The sequence below is a fragment of the Typopeltis vanoorti genome, chromosome 12, assembly GCF_054136105.1.
Source record: "Typopeltis vanoorti isolate ZY-2024b chromosome 12, IOZ_Tvanoo_1.0, whole genome shotgun sequence".
NCBI classification, from domain to species: Eukaryota; Metazoa; Arthropoda; class Arachnida; order Uropygi; family Thelyphonidae; genus Typopeltis; species Typopeltis vanoorti.
In genome coordinates, this window is record NC_143560.1 from 47,979,948 (window position 1) to 48,002,720 (window position 22,773).

General features: G+C 34.0%; 1 protein-coding gene across 1 annotated transcript in view; it reads left to right on the forward strand.

The window, feature by feature from the left end:
- The window catches only part of LOC150100763 (QRFP-like peptide receptor), a 39,212-nt gene that overhangs the window by 11,926 nt on the left and 4,513 nt on the right, over window positions 1–22,773 (forward strand). Inside the window, exons 2-3 of the mRNA XM_090401606.1 lie at window positions 18,404–18,723; window positions 18,920–19,041. Coding sequence (XP_090257732.1) covers window positions 18,421–18,723; window positions 18,920–19,041 — 425 coding nt within the window. The 5' untranslated portion in view covers window positions 18,404–18,420. The remainder of the gene's footprint in view (window positions 1–18,403; window positions 18,724–18,919; window positions 19,042–22,773) is intronic.

The following is a 22,773-nucleotide window of genomic DNA, read 5'->3' on the forward strand; positions in this document are numbered from 1 at the left end:
CATTCAGGCTTCGTATGTTGATAGTACCGATCTTGAACTCTGGTGATGTTGAGTTGGGGGTGTGTTTCAGGATTTGTTCCAGTAGCTAACGTTTTCGCTGTTCGCCCTGGTTCCCTGGCGAAAACAACGGGAGCCTTGCGGTCAACTTCCCAGCTGGCATGAGATTCTGTCATGCTTTACCATCATTTTACTTTGCTGTTAAGCCAATAAGAATACAGTTTGGTCTGCTAAATCCCAAATTGCCAGCCCATCCTCTTTCGTTCATTATCCAGGCAGATACCTAACAGGGTGCACCACGAGAAGATGAGGATTGGACATTAGGTCAGAAGCCCTGGTCGGTTTTCGGCATTCCTTTAAAGTCTATGTGGAGGTAACCTCTCAGTTATACAGCTGTGACCCTTAAGCATCCCTGTCTATTTTTTTCGGGATGGAAAACTAGAATTTCAATGATAAAACTCTTCACATCCTATATGAGACCTGGTAACACTGGGAAGTCAAGGCTCAAATCTTCTACTATGGTTTTTCGCTCAACCGCCTCTGCTTTTCACTTTTTCGTTACCCATCATACTTTACAATTTTATGATGTAGGGAGATTTACTACACTAAACTAGTCTGGGCTGAAGATACTAATTTTTCTTTTTATGATCTGCACGGACTTTCTGTTGTTTTGTAATATGCAATGCTATTTCACCCGCTAATGCTGTGGACTTAACTGCATGAGGTGGCTAATTCGGTAGCACTGACAAAGTACTTCTTATTGTACTTAACTGTTTAAATTTTCTCTTAGTAATACTATTTGGTCTCTTATTTTTTATTAAGCTAATATCCCCTGACAGAGCCTCCGCAGCCGAGTTGGTATAGATGAGGTGGAAAGACCCGAGTTAGAATTCCTTCTCTGACCTGATAGCGGGTCTTTTCAATCAAAATGGTGAGGTAGCCCGTCTCGTACGGAGATAGAAGGTTTTTCTTCCGGAGTTTTTATCCCTCAGAACAAGACAATCTGTCCCGTGAACTCAGATCTACAGCCAAAAAGTACTTGCCCTTACGGGATGCAGCAAAAGTGACGTGATGGTTGCATTAATTCTTCATAACGCCTCAGGTACGGAAGGACGAGTTGAAGAAGAATACCCCCTGGAATGATATCTACGTAGATGGTTCGAATTGATTTCAATACTACGAACAACTAGGAACTTATTTGAACTTAACACAATTAAGTGCGTATAACAGTTAATTGTAATGTATAAATAATTCCTTTTTAATACTTTCTACAATGTCATTTATTACAAGAGTTTTGTGTAATTATCTTTGTTTTCTTACCTTCTTATTATATTCAGTTATAATGTCTAGAAAGAGTATCGCCAATTATTTCAGAATAAGGTCAAATAGCTTGAAATCATTAACTCTATTCTTTGTATAATTTCAACTGTACTCCGGATGTTGACAATCACTCGATCCTCTTCTTTGACTGGCTTTATAACATGAAATATTTTGAAATATTTGATTTTAAATTTCATAAAATTTTTTATTAAAATTTAAAATTTTAAAGTAAATGATGTTTCATAATCGAAATCATCATCTGAAAATGCAATTATAATTGCTAAATTAAAATTTAAAATTTTATATATGGTTTTGAAAGTCTGCGCGCAAAGTAAATTTTATTTAACACACACACACACACACACACACACACACACACACACACACACACACACACACACACACACACACACACACACACACACACACACACACACACAAAGTTTGACGCATTTACCATATTTTGCGTTGTTCTTACTGGCACACCTTAAGACGTTTTCAAAATGGGAAAGTCATGCAGAGATTCAAACAATCTGGCAAAGTCAGTAGTAAAATAGAAGCATTGCTCTCTCTGCCACCAAGAGTCAGTTGCTCTTTAACAAAAATAAATAAACAATTCAGCGGAACTTCTGTTTATGCTTACACTTCCTTTTGTTTCTTGAATACAATCAAATAACACACTTCTTATTTTAGCTGTTCACTCTAGAAATATTCTAGTAGGGATGGAACAACTTTTCTCCCAAACTTCTTCCCGTTCTCACTTTAAATCAGAGGACTAAACTCTCATCACTGGTTTCAGCATAACAGTATACATGATTATTTTTCATGAATGAGTTAGCGTGTGTTGCCTTGTAGGTACGTTTCAACATCACCCAAAGAAAGATCACCATAGGTTCGAACCTCGATTAGACATATTTGTTCTATAGCTTTTTTTTTATTGTTGGGTCGATCCTCCGAGTTAGTTGATCTTGGGCACTGCTAGAACTCTAAAACGTTGAGAAGATTTTTAGACTTACAACTCAAAAAAATCGACCGAAGAACTCACATTATTTCTTACAATAATCTATGCATTACGATATGAGATGACAACATCGCTGTACGATTTTCCTGAAACCTTGAAATTATGGCAGCTATGAACTTAATTACGAATGAGGTTGAATGGTGGAAAGCGACTACCTACCGATTTCCAAATGTTTGTTAGGTTGAAAAGAGTTCTGACCTCTACGCCTTTCGGGGAATGGGAATTAAATATTGATTTGCTTTATTTGGGATAAATGAACTAGAGAAGGCATTTGCAGTTGACATTTCTTAGCATTTATTCGTTGTTATGCAATTTGCACATTTCTTGATATCTCTCTCTCTCTCTCTCTCTCTCTCTTGAACTTAACTGAAAGCAATACAAGCCTCTCGCTGTATCATTACGCAGTTCGAAAATAAATGTCTTTGTTCTTACTGACGTAATGCTAACAGCGTTAAGGTTCACGTTAAAGCTGAACTGTTGAGTTGGAAGGAAGGAAATCCAGCAGTTGCGGAAGTAATAACTTATTTAATCTCAAAATGCGAAATAAATTTAAAATGTGAAAAAAGGAAACTGAAAGTAAAATCGAACAGGATAATAGATTAGTAGCTCGATAACATATTGATATTAGATGAAGATTCCGAGAAATCAATAATTAGAAAGAATATTGACAAATGTACACCCAATCGTACGTAATGTAAATATAAGGAGAGAAATTAATATCGCTTCAAGGGCTCTTTGAGGTATTAAGTTTCTGCAGTTTCAAAATATTTACGGTTGGTCATCTGTCAATATTGAAAGGAATAACCATTTCGCTGTTTTATTTCAAATATTTCCGCAATTTCCAATAAAATTTACTGTAATTTCTGCCAATCTGTCATTCTGGGAAAGTATACTCATCGATCTCAGTGGTTCAATTTTTCCGTTGCTGTAATGGCGTGGTGTTATGCAGTGAAGAAACTTGTACAGGGGTTTGTAATGGATGCAGCGAACGGTATTTTTCGTTGCAGTTTCATCAATGGAATCTGCAGTTTAAATTTCAGTGAATGATTTGGCTAATATCTAAGATGCAGTAAGAACAAATGTGAATTGTTTACGAAAGTTTTAATTATATGTTTCCTGTTCTTATTTTTTTTTTCAGTGGGAAAAGAAAATAAAGGTAATTACTTTGTGCATTCGTAATTAGGCTGTTATTAAAATGTGCGCTTTTATCAATGTTTTCTCGCACATAACACTGAATCCCAGTAGGACAAACACCAAAAACAGCTTCCATTTATTATTAATTGTTTCTGTGCGATTCTGTTCATAACCCGGAAGTGATCGTGTTTAGATATTACTGATGAAATTTATTTGGAAAGCTCAAAATAATTATCGTATCACATTTGGACCAAAAACTTTCTTTTGAAATTGATAAATAAAAATTCTGTATTCGTCACTGATATTTGAACAAATACACCGAAAATCAATTTAGAAATGGTAAAAGTTAATTCTGTTTAAGAAAAAAAAAGGCATTGCGGTCATATATTTTGTGGCGAAAATGTTCGGAGTATTATGCATTTACAATAACTTCCAAACTTTTGAAACGTTACTGTCTGGTGATAGAATTTTAAACTAGTAAGAGGACTCTTCAGAGACCCTGTCTTTAAAGTAGTACAATGATAAATCAAAGCTGGAATTTGTGAACATTTCGAGCATCGGACCGCAGTTACGTCATCGATTTTTACATTTTTTGTTTTTAAATTAAAAGCTAGATATTTTTATAAAAATTGCAAATCAAATCAAAATGTCAAAATGCAAAATTTATTTGAATGCAAAAGTATTGGTGGCTGCTCTGTTGCATTACAAGTCAAAACAACCAAGACCATAAAATCAGTTAAATATATTATCATTATGTATGTTTGAGTTAGCTATATTAGATACTGCCATATAATGCTTTATTGCTGACAACTAATTCATATTCATTCAAGTTTTAATTTGTTGACTGAATATTAGCACTGTGTGATACGAAACAAGAGTTAAATCTTTGGAAAACCAATAGCGCGTGACCTCTTTGGTTGGAACAATTCTAGACTTCATTACTCAATCCTAAATACGGTTACGTGTGTCCTATGCAAGCATGCTGCCTAATCCGCACACTTTATTAATGCGAGAGTAAGTGGACATTTCGAAGCATATAGCCAGGATTTCTTGAGTGTCGTCTCGTACGTCATTAGCACGTGCGACGTATTCACTTAAGGGAGAGAGAAGTGCTGCCAACCATTCGGAGCATTTCAGTTGTTTCTGTGGCTTTGATAATTCGGTTGTAATTGCCTATTCAGCAAACGGATATCATCTAGGAGACGCGAAAATCTCCTGAGATGAGCGTAATTCAATTATAAACCTCTAACTGTGAACACAGGAATTAAATACATTTTAATTGTAGGTGTTTCTGGCATTCGCAAAGAACTGTTGTCCTTTAGATGGCGACAAAGTTCGACAGAAAAATTGCTGCTTATGTGGATGATAAAATTGATAAATGATGCTGATGATGAAAAGTATAATCATGGTGATGACAATGGAAGGTAGTGATGATGACAAGACATAATGATGGTGATTGTGAAGATGAATAACGACGGTGATGACAATTACAAAAATAGCTAACAATAGCGATTATAGCAAAGATGTACATGATGGTGATAGTGTGGATACCGTTAGATAGTGGAATTGATGAAAAAGATAGATATTGAAGATGATGATGATGATAATGATCATGGAAAATATGGATATTGACGATAATGATGAAGTAAAATATCGGTAACAATGATCAATATGGCAAAGTTAGGTAATGGTTGTAATGATGAAAATAATGACGATGAGTGAAAACAATGATGATGAAAGATAATGATTGCAATGGTGATGATGACAAGAAACATAATGATTGCGATGATGAAAAATAACAATGCTGGTAACAGTGGATGAAAATGATTACGGCAAGAAAAACGAAAATTGTGATGGTGAAAAAATAACAATGCTGCTGACAATGGATGAAGATGATGACAAGGAAGATAATGTTTGTGATGATGAAAAAATAGCGACGCTAGTAACAACGGATGAAGATGATAACAAGAAAGATAATTATTGTGATGATAAAAATAGCGACAGTGGTAAAAATGGATGAAGATTATGATCATAAGAAAGATAATGATTGTGGTGATGAAAAGTAACGATGCTGATAACAATAAATGAAGGTTATTACGTCACGAAAGATGAAGATTGTGATTATGAAAAAAGTAACGATGCTGGTAAAAAAGGATGAAGATGATAACAAAGAGGATAATGATTGTGATTATGAAGAAAAACAATGGCCGTGATAGCGATGGTTAGTGATGGTGTAGATGACAAAGACGAATAATGATGATGAAAACGATAGTCATGATGGTAATGATGAACGAACAATGATGATGATGATAACGGAAAACCATGAAAATATGTATGCAATTCGGTCATAAAATGTCATCACAGTAGCCTAACTAGATTTTGAGATTTGGGTAATTATTCACCTGACATACAATAATCATGGTGTTCGATGTCTGTACGTTGATATGACATAAGAAATGAAATCATTAATTATTCAGTTTAGTTATTTGCAATTCATTTAAAACAGACTCGTTTTAAAGTAAAGAATCGCAAGAAAGTATGTAGACTCATTAAGGTAATTCGAAAAGACTCGTTTCTTTTCCAGATAAATAAACATCTCATTAGACGACGAATAACAATAGGAAACGGTACTTGAGCAAACAGAAGTTTGGTGGAACCGACCGAGATGAGTAAGTAAAATACGAAGAGAACGTCTCATCGGTTACTGAATTGAGTCTCCTCACAGAAGACAGCCTCGCTGTTTGAGGAGAGATTATAAGAGCAAGAAAATATGTAGAAAAGCATGAAGTAGCAAAAACTCCGGAACTGATCAGGAAGTACGGTATTATTTATTGATCCAACGCAACTATTGACCGACGAAAATATAAAGTCATAGGGGCCGGATGCAGCTATGGCGCACAACAATGGAGGGTAGTCCGTAGAATACGGATGAATTCATTTTGTGGGTCAGGAGCTTATTCTTTTGTGTACACCCACCATTCGTTCCATGAACCCTAAAGAATTCTGTGTTATCTGAAAATATAGTTCTTCATATAGACTACACATTGGAAAGATTAGGAGGGACACGCTTCGGATGCATGACTGAAGTTTTTATTAAGGAAGTATCCAAGCTATACTTATTGTGTAGTTGATTCAGAGAAACGGGGGAAAATAAGATCCAGAAGGGGAAAAACAGATGAAGGAGAAGTTAAAGAAAACCAAAGAGGCTTAGATGAAAAAATTAAAAAAAAAAGATTATTGAAGTCAGAAAAAGACAAACCTTGTGATGCTATACATATATGTATTTATCCATTATTTATTTTCAAGACCCAAAATTGCTTAGCTTTGATTAATTCCTTCTTTGTCTTTGATTTTTTTTAAATGCGTTTATTCAAGACCAAGCGGATAAACTCTTTTGTTGGAGGGGAAAATTGTTATGCTACTCTTTTGTAAGTATTTAGTCTTCTATGTCACTATCCACTCTCTCTCTCTCTCTCTCTCTCTCTCTCTCTCTCTCCCTCCCCTCTCTGTCGTACGCGCACATACACACACACACTTAGTCGAAGCAGGTTTGATCATTATCGCGACCGACAATCGGATGATGAGAATGGAATCTGTGGATAATTAACTGCACAGACAACGTTAATTAGATGTAGATAGATTTACTTGTTGTCCATTTTAGATGCAGAAGCGTTTGGTTTCCCCGACTACCCTGTAATTTAGTCCGCGAACAGAGTATCACATGACACCTTAGTGTCTCTTGCTCCACTGCTGGGTGATAACCATATGACACGAAGATAAATATAAAAGACTTTATAAGTATGAAAGCAATTTTTTTTCTTCTTCTTCTCGGAGAGAGAGAGTTCGTATAGAAGTAAATGACAGTCGTGGAGACCATAAACATGACACGCTCTTGTACTTCTTACAGCTATTTCGCATTAGTTATGACGTCATTATAATCCTTACCACATAATTCCTCTTTATTGAAGTACGTCAAATATGCGCCAGTAATCTCCTCAATATTAATTTAAAGATTAATGTTAAAGGTTAAGAAAGAACGAATTTCTAAATTAAAACACGAATCTAGAAATTATATTTAAAATAATAATCGCTATTAGACGTTATATTTACAAAAAAACGATTCTTTGTTATTACGGTAAATGGAATTTTTTAAATATTCTTCATGCTGAAGTGTTTTCATTTGGGAATTTCAAGTGATATTCTATAAAAATGCGAAATATATTTCTAAAAGACAAGTGGATTGGATCTTTTGAAGAGAAATAGATACGCTTACAACTATGCCATGGTTACTAGAGTATTTCTGTAGCCATGAACGATAGCAGACAACCCTTCCAATTTAGGCAAGATTCGCACTTTTCATCTATTATTGTACTTTCACTAATTAGTCAAGTTATGAGATATTTTGTTAGACTTTTCATAAAGTATTTTAAAAGTAGGCTCAAGTTATTAAATCGTCTGTATAGCTTCTGAGTGCCAACTTACTACACATTAATTTTGTTTCTCTCCTACGGCGTAGATTTGCTGGTAAATCTTTCCAAAGTAAAGTACATAGCGATAACCTGTATTGAAGGTTTTTTTACCAATATTCTCTTTAGCTGATAGCTCGCTAACTTTGAAAAGTTACTAGAAATATTAATGATAATATATTGTGTATGTTTCCCTCAACCTTATGATTGGTGACGTAGCAACATGTCACAATACTAGGGAATAATGATTATGGAACAAAGTGGTTTTCCGTTGCCTTCCTTGCTCTACAGTAAATGGCTAAAAGAAATTTTTTTTTCTGTTTTGACAAATAACTGAGATCTTTATTTTATAGTGAAGAATTTATGGAGACACAACAAAGGTGTTAGAATAATTACTTTACTTAACATTAGGAAAGTAACATTCAACGTTTCGACCCCCGTATTGAGGTCATCATCAGGAAAAATACATTTGTATAAGATACAAGCTACACGTCACTGCACTATACAAAAGTAAGATGAATTTAAATGTTTGTTAATCATTTAACCTAACCTGACCTCTTGTGGTAAAAAATAAATAAAATAAAATAAAATAAAATAAATAAATAAAATTAAATAAAATCAAAATAAAATAAAATAATATTTTTAAATAAAAATGAAATATAAAAGGAATTACATTAAATATTACTAAAGTCATATTGAGATTTTCTTTGCTTTGGGCTCGTTCTTGTTGTTATACGGATTGCAGATGGGATTCCACATACCAGGAATGACTAATCCATCATTTTTGTTCAGGTTTGGATAATGTTTCAGCATTTCATAAGCTTCTTTGATTTTTTTTTCAAACCAGATTTTGGTGCGTTGTAGGGACTTAGTGCCTTTCAAGTCAATTCTGTGGTATGTTTGGAGGGCGTGGTGTGATAGGCCGGTTTTACCAGGGAAGGTATTTAATGTGGCATTTGTGTTCATCCTTTCTAAATGGGATGATGTGTTCTGTTTCCCCTATGTTAAGTAGGTTACAGTTACATTGAATTTTGTAAACTCCTGGGTGTGCCAGGTATGGAAGAGAATCTTTGGAAGAGCTAAGTAAATTTCTTAATTTTGTCGGGGGTTTGAAGGTAGTCTTAATGTTGTATTTAAGTAGTGCTCTATCTATATTTTCTGAAATGCCCCTAATGTAGGGTATGGCTATGGTGGCATTCTTGTAATATTTTTTGTTTTTAGAGGCATTTTTATGAAGGATCTTGTGAACCGTTTTTTATTGTAGCCATTTGTTTTTTACAAATGGCTAATGATTTGGTTAATGATTTCAAATTCTTGCTTCAGAGCTTGTTCATTGAAGCAAATAGTTAACGCTCCGTGTTTGAGGGTGCTGATGACTCCTAGTTTTTGTGTTGGACGGCGGTATGAATTTTTATGTATGTATTGACCTGTGTGTGTAGGTTTGCGGTAGACTGTGAAGGAAAGGCAGCCTGGGGGAAGACGTGTGACGAGTGTGTCTAGAAAAGGAAGAGAGTTGTTTTCGATTTCTATGGTGAATTGGATACGTTTGTGTTGTTTTTTTCAGGTGGCTCAGAAATGTATTTAATGTTTGGCAGCCGTGGGGCCAAATGGCGAATTACAGTTTTTCATGATATTCAACTAAAGACGAGTGGTATAATTTCATCCCATGTTACAGACAATTAGGGAACACATAGATTGACATTATTATTACCAAAGTTGAATTTAAAAGAACCCAAGTAACTTTCCCTAAAAAAATAATTCAGCCCAAACAGTAAGCGAAAATATACTGCGATCAACATTGCTTTATTACTATACTATTATTGCATCAAATTATCTTTATTTCTAGGTTGCTATTCTCAGCCTTTTGCGTATTTATTAAGCTTGTATATAAGAATAATTACGCAAATATATCTGCACATTTCGTTTTCTTATAATCGGTATTTTTCTTTCTATTTTATGAAGGTTTACTCTACTTCTTAAACACAACACATGCTTGTCCAAGGACTGCGGATATGAAGAATTTAATAAACTGCATTAATAAAAATATTATCACTTAAAGAGCTTAATTAATAGTGAAGGTCAAGAGGGATTGGCTGCTGATGCGAGCAAATTGATTTCGCCTTACCCTTAAAGAAATTTCAGACCAGTCGGCATGAATTTAGAACAGGAAGGCACCATCATGTTGAAAACAGAAAATTAAATTGCTAATTGAAAACTTATGAGTTCACCGTACCATGAAATTGCAGTGGACACACACACACACAGACGAAGTTTGGTGTGGGATTGTCAGGGAAGTATGGCATGCAGGATGACTTAAAAAAGAAGAAACGAATGGTTTCAATCATCGTAAAGGAGGCAGTCGTTTTGTGTGTTAGATCTTGATTTTCTAAGCAATATTTGACTCTGTGTTCTGTGTAAATATTCATGCAGTAACAAATGTATCTGATTCAAATTGTTCCTTTCACATTTTATTCCTATTTATATTTAATGGTGAACCCAGAATGGCACAAGGAGGGCTTCAGTGAGGCCTTTGTGGGCTTCAAAGATCAACAAAGATCGAAACTCGAAACCTGTCATTATCATATCGCAAAAACCATTTGAGAATATCTTAAAACTTATTTTGTCACCTCATTTGTTGAGTAAAAATCAAAACATACTAAACGAACTGCTTTATTTTGAAATATTTGAAATTTGCAGTTACACAAACTAAACAAGTGTAATTTTAAGCAAACCCGAAACCTTAAAACGGAACCGAACTTCTATAAAAAAAAAATCTCCACCATATTATCGTCAAAACACATAACAAATGAGAAGCCATGATCTGGCACATAACCTCCTCCAGATAGACCCCCCCCCCCGTAGCTAAACGCTCTCAACTAATTTGAAACGCGCACGTCGCTATCTATCGCGTTGGTTCATCGTACAACTTGCAAATATTGTGACTTTCAATCAGTGAAAAATTTGAACCATGCATGACCAACTCGAGCATCGTTGGGAATGATATTTTGTCTGTCCGTAGCAACACTTTCATGGAAACTGAGGGGATGGAAGTCACCGCTTAGTGTTCTGGCGCAAACTTCTATAAATGAAGGCACTTTGTACTTCTTGAGCTCAAAAAGCATAGCAGGCGTAAAGCCCACTTCTTTTCAACAATTCCCTCTTTCTAGCTTTGTCTTTCTTTATGTTTCTGTGAGAGGTATTTTGCTTTCTTTTCATCATCACTTTCCATCTTTTAATGACGTTATCCACAGTCCGTCTCTAGTTCTTGAAAGCGATTGAAAACTGAATATGGCAGATGATAGAAGTCAAGATTACACTCGATTTCTAGTATTAAACAGAACTGTAATACTCATTAAAACCACCCTACCGGCCATTATGGATCAAATACGCATCCTCATACGCTTCGTATCCACCATATATTTCAATGTAATATCAATGGTATTACAATTTTAATATGCACTTCGCATCCATGATTAACTTGACGTCTTGACCGGTAGCGTGGTTAAGAGCCTGCATTCCTTGCCATTATACATCACCATTTTGTGCTACATGCTTTATCATTGGTGCACATAATTTGAATGGTTGGTTGTTGAAGATCAACTCATTTTGTTTGCTGGCCGTAATTAGTGATAACAGAATATTAATACTTCCGTTTTGAAAGTCATCGTTAATATCTTAATGTTTGTAAGCCCATCCCACATAATTATCTGTTATCTGCAACACCAAACATAAACACCGATAGTTTAATGAAACTGTGGTTAATTCGAACTGTGCGATCAATACCAAAAGTGAAAACGTTTGTATTTGAGATTTGTGTGTGATTAGAAAAAGATTGCTTTCTACTTGCTGGCGTCGTAATCTGTTCCGAAGAGTTCACAGTAAAGGACAACGTGGTTGGATAGAGATATCATTCGCTGTTGAAATCGGTGGCTGTTATGCGCGCTTTTTTCTTCATTGAATAAAGAGAGAGAGAGAGAGGGAGAGAGAGACTTTCAGTTTTTCAACTTCAGCAGCCTCTCAATTTTTCTCAATTAAATAGTTTAAGAACCATTCGAGGCATATTGTATAAAAAATTATCTTCTTGATATAATGTTGAATTAAATGGCTGAATATCAACTACGGTTTTACTATCTGAATATGATGTACTACTAGGAATAGACTGAAATTAGATAAAAAAAAATTCTTAAAAAAATCGTTTAATTTTTTTTTACTCGTACTTCTATACGCTATCTGAAAATGCTCATACAAATAGATTTGAAATGAGGATTGCTCACAGTTTCTATTGCAAATTGTACATCATGATCACTCATTTACTTATATTACTCTACAATGGGGGGAGGAAACAACTAAACAAATTCTGTAAACACAGCTGAGTTTGCAGAATTTCAAGCTTCTCAATCACATTCTTCCCACAGGTTCTATGAGATTAATAGGCCATCAAACACGTTCAAGTCAGGGAAGTCATCTATACAAAAAAAAAAAAAAAAAAGATTACAATTCATCAGCTTCTTTCATTGGACATTGGCAAACTTCATAGGATTCGTCCTTACTCTTCACTTGTAACAAATTTCTAAAAGTCATAGAAAACAAGTGCTCCATGCTCAGAAATATCCGAGTTGGAATCCAGTTTAAAGCATAGAGAATCTTTATGCTTTAAACTGGATTCCAACTCGGATATTTCTGAGCATGGAGCACTTGTTTTCTATGACTTTTAGAAATTCTCTACAAGGAATATTGAAACTGAGTTAGTTTGTAAGTATCCTAGCGAGGAGAGGCTTTCCTTCATCAAACCACACAAGCTAGTCACAGAACACTCAAAATTATCCAAGAGGATGAAGTCGTATCAAGATTGTTCTGTCCTAATCCTTCTTATTAGAAGTTTAAAAGCAGTAAATGAACACGTACTGGGTCATAAAAGAGCCGAATTAGTAATGATTTCTTCAGTAACTTGAGACATGGGAAAAATGGTTAATAGACATCATGTGGAATTCCACAAGGTCCCCTTCAAAAAAAGATAGGAATATGACCCTGTTGGGTGATGCGTTCTGTGAAGAGGATTTGAAGCCTGTGATGTTACTGTATTCAGTCAGCCGCTTCGTGAAAACCTGATGAAATCTAAGTAGATAAAGTGGAATCAATGAATATATCAAATTGTAAAGAAATTAAGATTTAATGAAGAACAGGTATCAGAAACTTAAAGGATTGGGATGGATTTCATATTTTACACAAAATATACTTTCTTAATTAGGAAAGTATATTTTGCTGTCAGCTTCCGTAGCGAGTTTATTTGGGTGTTTTAGGAGGGAAAAAATAAAAGTCCTTAATGGTGACGTGTCGATTTATGCTTTATGCACGAATAGTATTCTTCACATAAGATTGCTTTATACTTTTGAAACGTCCTCAGAATTCTTCAGAAGTAGATATTAGCAAAGCAAGTAAAACGTCATTCCGATACCAACTTCTATAGTTTCGGACTAACAAAGATAAAGCGAGTGATAAAAAATGTTCATACATTTTGATATTCAGTCTTATACAGTATATTCTTAAGGGCCTTTTGTTACGTTTTGTGAATGCAACACCTGTCGAATTCGATGTTCAATTAAGAGACTTTGAATTGGTTTATGTTTATTTTGTAAACATTTCGATACATTTAAACAACAGCGAATTAATGAAATATCGCAAATCGAAATATTAAAAAAGCACGGATTAAAAAAACAGTTCTGACTTGAACACAGAATTTTTTTTTGAATAGAAAAAAAAAGGCAAGATAAGAAACAAACTGAAAGCACTTCTTGACTGAAGATGATGTGTAAAAAATTAGATGACTGCAAAGAAATGTCCAAAACCTCAAAAGATTCGCTAATAACCTTTGAAATCCGTCTCCACTAACGACAATTCTTCAACTATACGCGTATTTCGTTGTCGCTTGCCGTCTATCACTGACTCCTAAGTTCGTGCTTACTCTAAAATTCGACAAGGACTGCTTGGCAGCTCGTTTCGACTGCAGTTTAGACACGGCACGCACAGCTTGTCGTATTCATCGATGACAATGCTCCATTCACAGAAAACACAGGCCCGCGCGCGCGCGCGCGCGCACACACACACACACACACACACACACACACACACACACACACACACACACACACACACACACACACACACACACACACACACACACACACACACACACACACGAATATTATTTGTGCGCTGTTAAACGAGCCTTTCGAGATATTATTTGATCTGTAGGTTACCATGGTAACCTTCATTGTTTTCCAGGAGCGAGTTGTATACCACAAAATTCGATTAATATATTGTGTCAGTTATCAAAACCAGCATCGTAAGTACTTACGTATACTGCCTTATAAGACTTTTTTTCATTCTCTTAATTATTGTCTGAATGGCCTTTAAGAAACAGAAATCGAGTGTAACTTCTAAGAGAAAGAAAGCATTCTTCTATTTTTGTACGTCATGGACACCAAGTTGTTATTTGCAACGTATGGTAAAATACGCAGTTTTCTTCGGTTTCAACAATTGCCAAACATTTCTGGTCTAATCTGGTTGTAAGGGCGATTTTAATTCTCTAGACATCGATAAATATTGAATGTAATTCATGTTCGAAGTATTTTATAAAATACATATTATTGTTGTCGTTAATTATTGTTAATTCTTATCATTGTTGATTATTAAATAAATAACATTAATGTTCTGATTGCTACCATTAATTAAACATAGTTGATATATGATTATATATTATCAACCAGGAAACGTGGATAAGCAGACGAATAGTTAATAACATCATTAACAACAAAAAAACTCTTCAAGTGATACATTCTTGATTGTTATCTGTAATTTTGAGCGTTCGTACAGTTCAATAAAGTCATCTTTAATACATCACGAAGGATTATTTTACCATTTAAAACACTTTTATAATTCCGTGCATTGGAGTAAGCTGACTGAAATCTTAACTGAAAATGACAATAAAATGTTTGAATTTCATAAATGGGCTAGAACGTTACAGTGTCATTTTCTCCTTCTTGCAGATAGATTTATAAATGTTTCAGTAACTGGAAAACGAAGTTCAGGATAATTAGAGAAATTCACATCTCCAGAATAAAAAAATAAGGTTGCTTGCTGCATACTGATGTATAAAATTCTCTGTAATGGTTACATCTTGTTCTAAGAAAGGATTCCGTTTTATTCTGGGATCAATGACAAACCACCATAAATGGATAGAAATCTGAATTCTTTCCACGATGCATCATTGATCTTCTGAACCAGTAATTCTACCTCCACATAGAAGTTTGTACTAAAATTCCGTACAAAATTGTTGCACACAAAGTGAAACAATGCTTAAGCCTGACCATGGAATAGATCTCGCCTTAATTGGACCCTAAGTAGTTGGATAGCTGTACTGAATGGTGGATTGCGGTACGCATTCTTCAAATCAGCTGAACATGCTTGAGTATAACATCTGCCAGGAGAAAGTTAGCAGTGTCTCATTTACTATCTGTCAAGTGTGCTGGTATGGTGTGGAGATGTCTATATGTTTCTCTTTTTGACTTTAATCTTTATTGTGAGGATAAAAGAATATTTCAGCGACATTTTGATTAATTCTATTTCCTACGCTATGACGAGTCGTGTGGAGTTTTCATTCCCTCAATACAGGCAAACTGAAAAAGAACACGCGCGGCTGAGAGACAATAGAATATGCAGAGACGATTGAGTGCTCCAAGTTTATAAGATCTTAACCTAACATTTCAAAGAGATGAATGAGAATTTTACTACTCTCAGTCTTTGTTTTTTTTCTCTCTCTTTAGCTTAGTTACTTTCTCTAACTACATACTTATCTATATTAATTCAGGAAAATTGAGAACCATTTGCATCAAATTCTCTTTATTCGTATTTGTGTCTATCATCCCAAATATTAGGATAAATGCAGTCCATTAAACTTCACTAATTTCCATTACTTTTCGGTAACAAACTCACCGCCTGGAAAAGAGTGTGTCCAGTATTTTTCTAGTCGATGTTTTTTCTTTCTTTTATGGACTTCCGACACGATTCTCTGCCTGGAAACCAATTGCTGTTGGCAACTTTATATAAATCAATAGCAAACATGACATCAACAGCTGTTAGTTTATCCTCTGTGAGAATAACTTGGTGTCTTGATCCGATTAGCAACAAACTTTTCTATTGAGTACACGATAAGCAGCAATCGTGCACGAGCCGTGCATACAGATCACAAATACCATCAGAACGTTATTAATAATTGAAAGCTCTCTTTGGTTCCTAAAGAAGTGATGTGACTTGATGGTTTCTAGAGCATTAAAAAAAAGGGAAGCTTATACAACTGCATTATTTAATATATATACTACCGGCCAAAATTATTAAAGACAAATATTAAGCGATCTTATTTCCTAATATTGGCCTAATATACGATTAGATTTAAGTGATATATTGAATCGCTGAAATCAAGACATCTTGCTTAAGAATGTAGACGTTGGTTTTACGTATGCCACATATTCCTTCAGAATTAAATCACTTAAATTATTCCACAGATTAATTCACTAGTTGGGCCATAATTATATCTGTGGATTGCGTATATTCTTCTGACCAGTTTGGCTGTTTTGTGGATGAAAAATCCGAATTCATAGAATCAAAAACACTGTCACCTTCGCATGAGACTGGCTAACTTACCTTCAGTTGAAAAGGTTCTTCATGTACGTACGGAATTTGAATTTAAGTCTTTCCTACGAAGAAATAAATGTCATGAAATACTACGGAATTTCGTAAACTTCTTCAGCCTCGATTGCCACTACTCCACCCTTACTAGCCTTGTCGTGTTTCTACTTTAATAATTAAACGAATGCGAAATGTCCATTGAAATTGAGAAAACATGGATATGAACAAAAATGAATTGATACTTTTTATCCATAAGTCGGCTTGAGTGTTATAAAAATGTAAAATAAAGAAATCTACCATTACATATATTTTTAAATGGCATGTTTTGTTAATATGAAATAAATAAAAAAGTATCTTGTATAAAGAAATAAAGAAATCATCAACAAGTATCGTTGTTAGGGAGACTGAGATTTCACGCGTTTAATGATTCTGAAAAAATTCAAATAACATTCACTTAGAACAGTTTTTGTCCTAAGAAGTAAAATAAAGAAATCTACCATTACATATATTTTTAAATGGCATGTTTTGTTAATATGAAATAAATAAAAAAGTATCTTGTATAAAGTTCTGAATTTCACGAAATAAAAATAAAAAATAATTGAGGGTATACAAACGCAAAAAAAATACACGTTTTTATCTTCCAGAGATCAACAAAAGAAACATTCTTAAGAAAAAGAAGAAGAACAAATAAAACAGGAAAGCGTATTGTCGTCCAAAACAAGACATTCTTCCGTGGTGACAGTAGTCGTCCATTTTCTTAATGTTAATGCAAGCTCCAAGGCGGGGATAGAACACAAGTTATGAAGTATTTCATTTCAACTGTCTGTAGAGAGGACAACCAATGAATCTGGGAACAGAATGATGATCTGTGTAGACCCAAGAGAGCCGTTAATATGACAAGAGAGCCCGGAGAAGGTGATGACACTACTTCTCGTACAACTCTATCTGCCACATCAATTCTGCTAGTCGGTCCGTAAAATGCCTTTCGAGGGACGCAGTAATCTTTTCAGACTGCTCATTACTGGGGGTTGAGAGTTTAGCTAAAGGTAGAATGTGCATTCTGTTTCACTGACTCGCAAAGAGATGCAGACATTTAACATATTTTCTTGCAATGGCTCGCAGCGATGTTAGTTTAGAAAATACCTTACGAAGACACACATGCAAAATTAAACAAACAGGTTACAGTTGCTATGAAAGTTATGACCAGCCATGATAGCGCTAGTAATGTTCACATTTACAAATCTAATCATTATATTTTGTACTATCATCAACAAGTATCGTTGTTAGGGAGACTGAGATTTCACGCGTTTAATGATTCTGAAAAAATTCAAATAACATTCACTTAGAACAGTTTTTGTCCTAAGAAGTTTTGTTGACTCTTTTCATTTACAAATCTAATCATTATATTTTGTACTATCATCAACAAGTATCGTTGTTAGGGAGACTGAGATTTCACGCGTTTAATGATTCTGAAAAAATTCAAATAACATTCACTTAGAACAGTTTTTGTCCTAAGAAGTTTTGTTGACTCTTTTAGACAAAAAAAAGTTTTATTTTGCGCTGTTTCAATAACTTGTGCTAACTACCTGTTATGCTCTGTATTTCGTTTTAATCACATTCTGCTTCTTGTTATTATTCTGATAGATTATTTGGTTGGTTGAATAATGTAATTGAATAATGTTTTTATTTAACATGCTTAACCAGAAGTGGTTTCACTTCTGAGTAAACAGGACTTATCAATAATCAAATGTTACTTTTGCTGATTAATTTTTCCTTCTAGCAATTCAGGGTTCGGCAATGAAGGGCGTGGTTTTCAACATGTCTTCGTTGGACAATTCTACCAACTCAGACTTCAACGGTGAAAACTCAACTCCCATCTACGAATATGATTTCGATGAGGCCATTAATACTTTCTTCTTAGAAGACTTGATACCAACCACCGTGGTTTACGGTGTTACCCTAATTATTGGACTACTTGGCAACATCCTCATCATCTACACGGTAATCAGCTATCGTCACATGCATACCATAAGTAATATTTTCTTAGCAAGTTTAGCATCTGCTGATCTTCTGGTAATCTTAATATGTGTACCTGTGAAGGTAGGTAGCGCTGTATATTCTGCAAAAAAAAAAAAATCTTCGTTATTAACATTGTATTATAAAGGATAGTAATTGGATAGTAATAATTACGGCTGTCTTTTGAATATGCAGTTAAAGAACAGAATCAGTTTTAATTACAGATTTAAAACATAAACACTTTCTCTGTAATAACATGACGTTCTTTTATTTGTTTTAGTTTGCAGAACTGTTCTCCTTCACGTGGACATTAGGCGAATTCTGCTGTAAGTTTGTGTACTACGTCCAGAATGTGTCAACCATATGCTCTGTGCTAACACTGACCTCCATGAGTGTCGAAAGGTGAAGTTACTGAATGAGTATTTAAAAAATAAGATACTTGAGCATCTTAATCTGTAAGAATTCTTATACTAAATACATCTTTAAATATGCACGGAGACATTAAGAAAGAGAAAAGACATCGTTAATAGACAAAATCCAAATTCAAACAGCCACACTTATTAAATGAATGCAAAATTAATTCTTGTTGAAAGTGGGACACACTTTCAACAAGATATTAATGTGCAGTTTATTTTTATTTTTTATTTTATCAATAACGTCCTAATATACAGAACACATTATAATTAAAATATCATAAACACTGCTTGAGGAAGAGGCGATGGCAAACTGCTATATTATAGCTCATATTACTAACGCTTTGAGCTCATTCTTTGGATCAAGAATCATTCTGCTTCGATGTGTCTGATCATACATGGCAATTCATTTCTTCATTCTTTGTGATTTAATCTACGTGCTTCTGAAATTGAATTTGTCTAATGGGATTAAAGAGGGCTCAGTGCATATTGGAGGACAATGTGTTTCGTTTTCTGAAACAGAAGTATTCATTCTGCGATAAAGAATATATGCAAAAAAGTCTATAAACAGAAAACAAACACTTCAGCTATTCAGATGTTTTCTGTGGGAAATATTTATTAACACACATTTCTCTATTTAGTTAGAATGACCAGTGTAGTGCTATAAAATTGACGTCTACATCCATAAAGCTAGGCTGCTCTGAAGAAAGCCGTCTGAGTTCGAATGCAGTCGTCGACTAGAGGGACTCTTTCTAACCCTATTTTCCGACCGTTTACCGAGTTAGTCGATCTCAGACGTGAACAAGAAGGATTATTCTCCTGGAAACTCGAGATTTTTTGTCCCGTAAACTCAAGAAAATTGATTCTAGAACTTATACTATTTCCGCCAAATAATATATTGTGCTAGAGTTACAGACCCAAGATGGCGGCACTTGTGTATAATTAGTAATAGTCTTCGGCCAGACATCTCTGATTGGCTGCAAGTGTCGACTGAACTGCCCCTCTGTCTCGAAAAGTTAGATAGGTTAAAACGGCCTCACCCACTCCTTATGTGGATAAAAGGTATCAGCTGATTTATTTATTTGCTTAAATAGATAACATTAAAATATAGCCCAAAAGTAGCCTAAATAATATAGAATTGTATTGAACTAAGTGTTTCGTGTATTTTTAACAGGCTGGAAATTTTGGATTCTAAGTTTCGCTAAATTTGTTTCAAAGTTCCAGCTACTGGAAATTTTATCCATGCCATAAAAAAACGCTGAATTCATGAACTGATTTAGTTATTTCCCCATTAACGAGATAAAGTTTGAAATGAATTTGTGAATTTCTTTAGTGGTTAAGTGAAAGAACTACTTTAGAAGTCCTTTTTAGTCATTAAAAATCTCGCAAGTTTTACCCATAGAAGGGAACAACATTAGCGTTTAGCTTTTATCTTAAAAGCGTTACTGAAAAGCGTCTTTCCGTAGGAGCGAGTGTGTTTGCCAAAGTACTACACAAGTATTCTATTTCAAGACAAGCATTCAGGTTCCTAATGAGATGGTAATTCTATCCAAAGTGCACAATGAGACGTTAAATTCATTTTCTTTGCTTCAATTATCTTCTAGAGTAGCTTTCTAGACTTCACGTATAGCACTTTTAAACTTGATACAACGAATTCAATAGAAAGTAAAGTTGATCATTTCGCAGCAGAAATCTTCAGTTCCTAAATCGTCATCATCATGATTACTGTATTAAGTATTACATCTTCAGCGCCCTCTAGATTATTTTCTTCTCTTTAAGCTTCAACTTGTTGCGTTTGTGATAAATCAACGGAGGCAATTTGTCCATTGGTTTCCAATTCCTTCCTAAAAAATAATTTTTCTGTTTTGTTTGAATCCGTTCTACGAATTTATTTATTCCATTCTGATCTTTTTTTACACATTCCCTTATAGGTCGTAACTTACATTCTTCCTAAATCTTTTCATTTTTTATTCTATCAAATTTTATTCAATTAGCTATTTTTCTTAAGATTTTTTATATCGCATGTTGTATTTGTTTATCGTATTTTACATTTCTATTCGTGTTTAACCTAAGTTAATATTGATCGGACTACTTATTTATATGTTTTTGTTTTTGTTTGTTGTTAGGTGTTTACTTTTCATACAGTTGAAATGAAATATCCTGATATTTTATTAGCCTTAAAGGAATTGCTCTTTTACACGTTACTCTGTTTATATTTCCAACGTTTACAGTGTTCTTAGGTATTTAAATTTCATTTCTTGTTCCAATATTTTTCCACTTAGTTTCAGTTTATATCTTATTAATTCTTTTATTTTGGACTTCTCTGTTGATATTTCCACACGTGGAAATATCACCAGAGAAATATCACCAGAAATAAATTTAAATTTCAACAGTGTTGAAATTTAAATAAACATTGGAGATCATCTTTATATCCTGCAAGCAATGTATCATCTGTAGATTCAATCAAATTCATATGTTATTGATTTTATGTGTTGATATCTTATTACACATTCATTGTTTTGCCTATATATCTTTGATCGTTTCGATTATTTTGAGTAATGCTTTGCTTGATGTTAGTACATCCCATAATCTGATTCTGTCAAAAATTTTCTCAAAGTCGGTGAAATACGTAAATATTAGTTTGTTATATTCTATCGCTTTTGCTATTATTTGCCTTACAAGAAATATGGTACACGTTCTTACCTTACGGAATTCTCCATGTTTATCGTTATAACTTAATCTTGATTCTTTTTTCATATTTTTGCATACGTCTTCAGGATACCGCACAATAAGTTTAATCCTCGATAGTTTTTGAGTTCAGATTTTCTTTTTTTTTTTTCAATACTACTATTGTAATGTTCATCCTCCATTCATCTCTTTTCTTAAAGATTGATTAAACGTCTTATGTTTTAGTCATTTCGTTATAAATTCCATCAATTCCAGTTGATTTCCGTGGTTTTCAATTTTGAGATGATGGTTGTATTAAATTAACGTCTATTTCAATTTCATTTGTGTTTTCTGTCTGTAATATTGGTGACATTTGGATTTTGCTTCGCCTTCACATAATTTCGTAAAACACTTTTCCCATTGGTTACTTGCTATGACTGATATATTTATGTATTCACAAATTTAATTTCTTTTTTCTTTCATTTCGAACAGTTCTGCATACTTATTTCTGTGCTCCGTAAAATTCTTAGAACTCTAATATCCAATATTTCATCTAGTTTTACTGTTCTATTTTTATTATATAATATACGATAGAAACATATTCTTTGTCATTTCTGCACGTTAGTTTGCATTGACTTTGTGATTAAAAAAAATATTATTTATTCTAAATTCGTTATTTATACGAAACTGAAGTAATTTTGTTCCATTTGAGATTTCAATTGCTTCATTGAATCTTTGGCATGTTCCTGGTATTACATTGTTTCAAATCCTTGGATTTAAATCTCCTGCTAATATTAATAATTCAGTGGTGATGTATTTTTACAGTTTTCCTTAACGTTTCATAAAATGATTCAACTTCCGTTTTCGGGTTTTCTTCCTTTGGGCTATGTACTGATTATATTTAGTTTTATTTTGCAATTTTATTTTTATTGTCAGTATTCTTTTAGATACGCATTCTCATTCTTTTATATCGTTTTGAAAATCGTCATCAATTATAATTCCTACACCTGATTTAGTTCTCTGTAAAAATAGGGGATGCTTATTTAATTGCTTA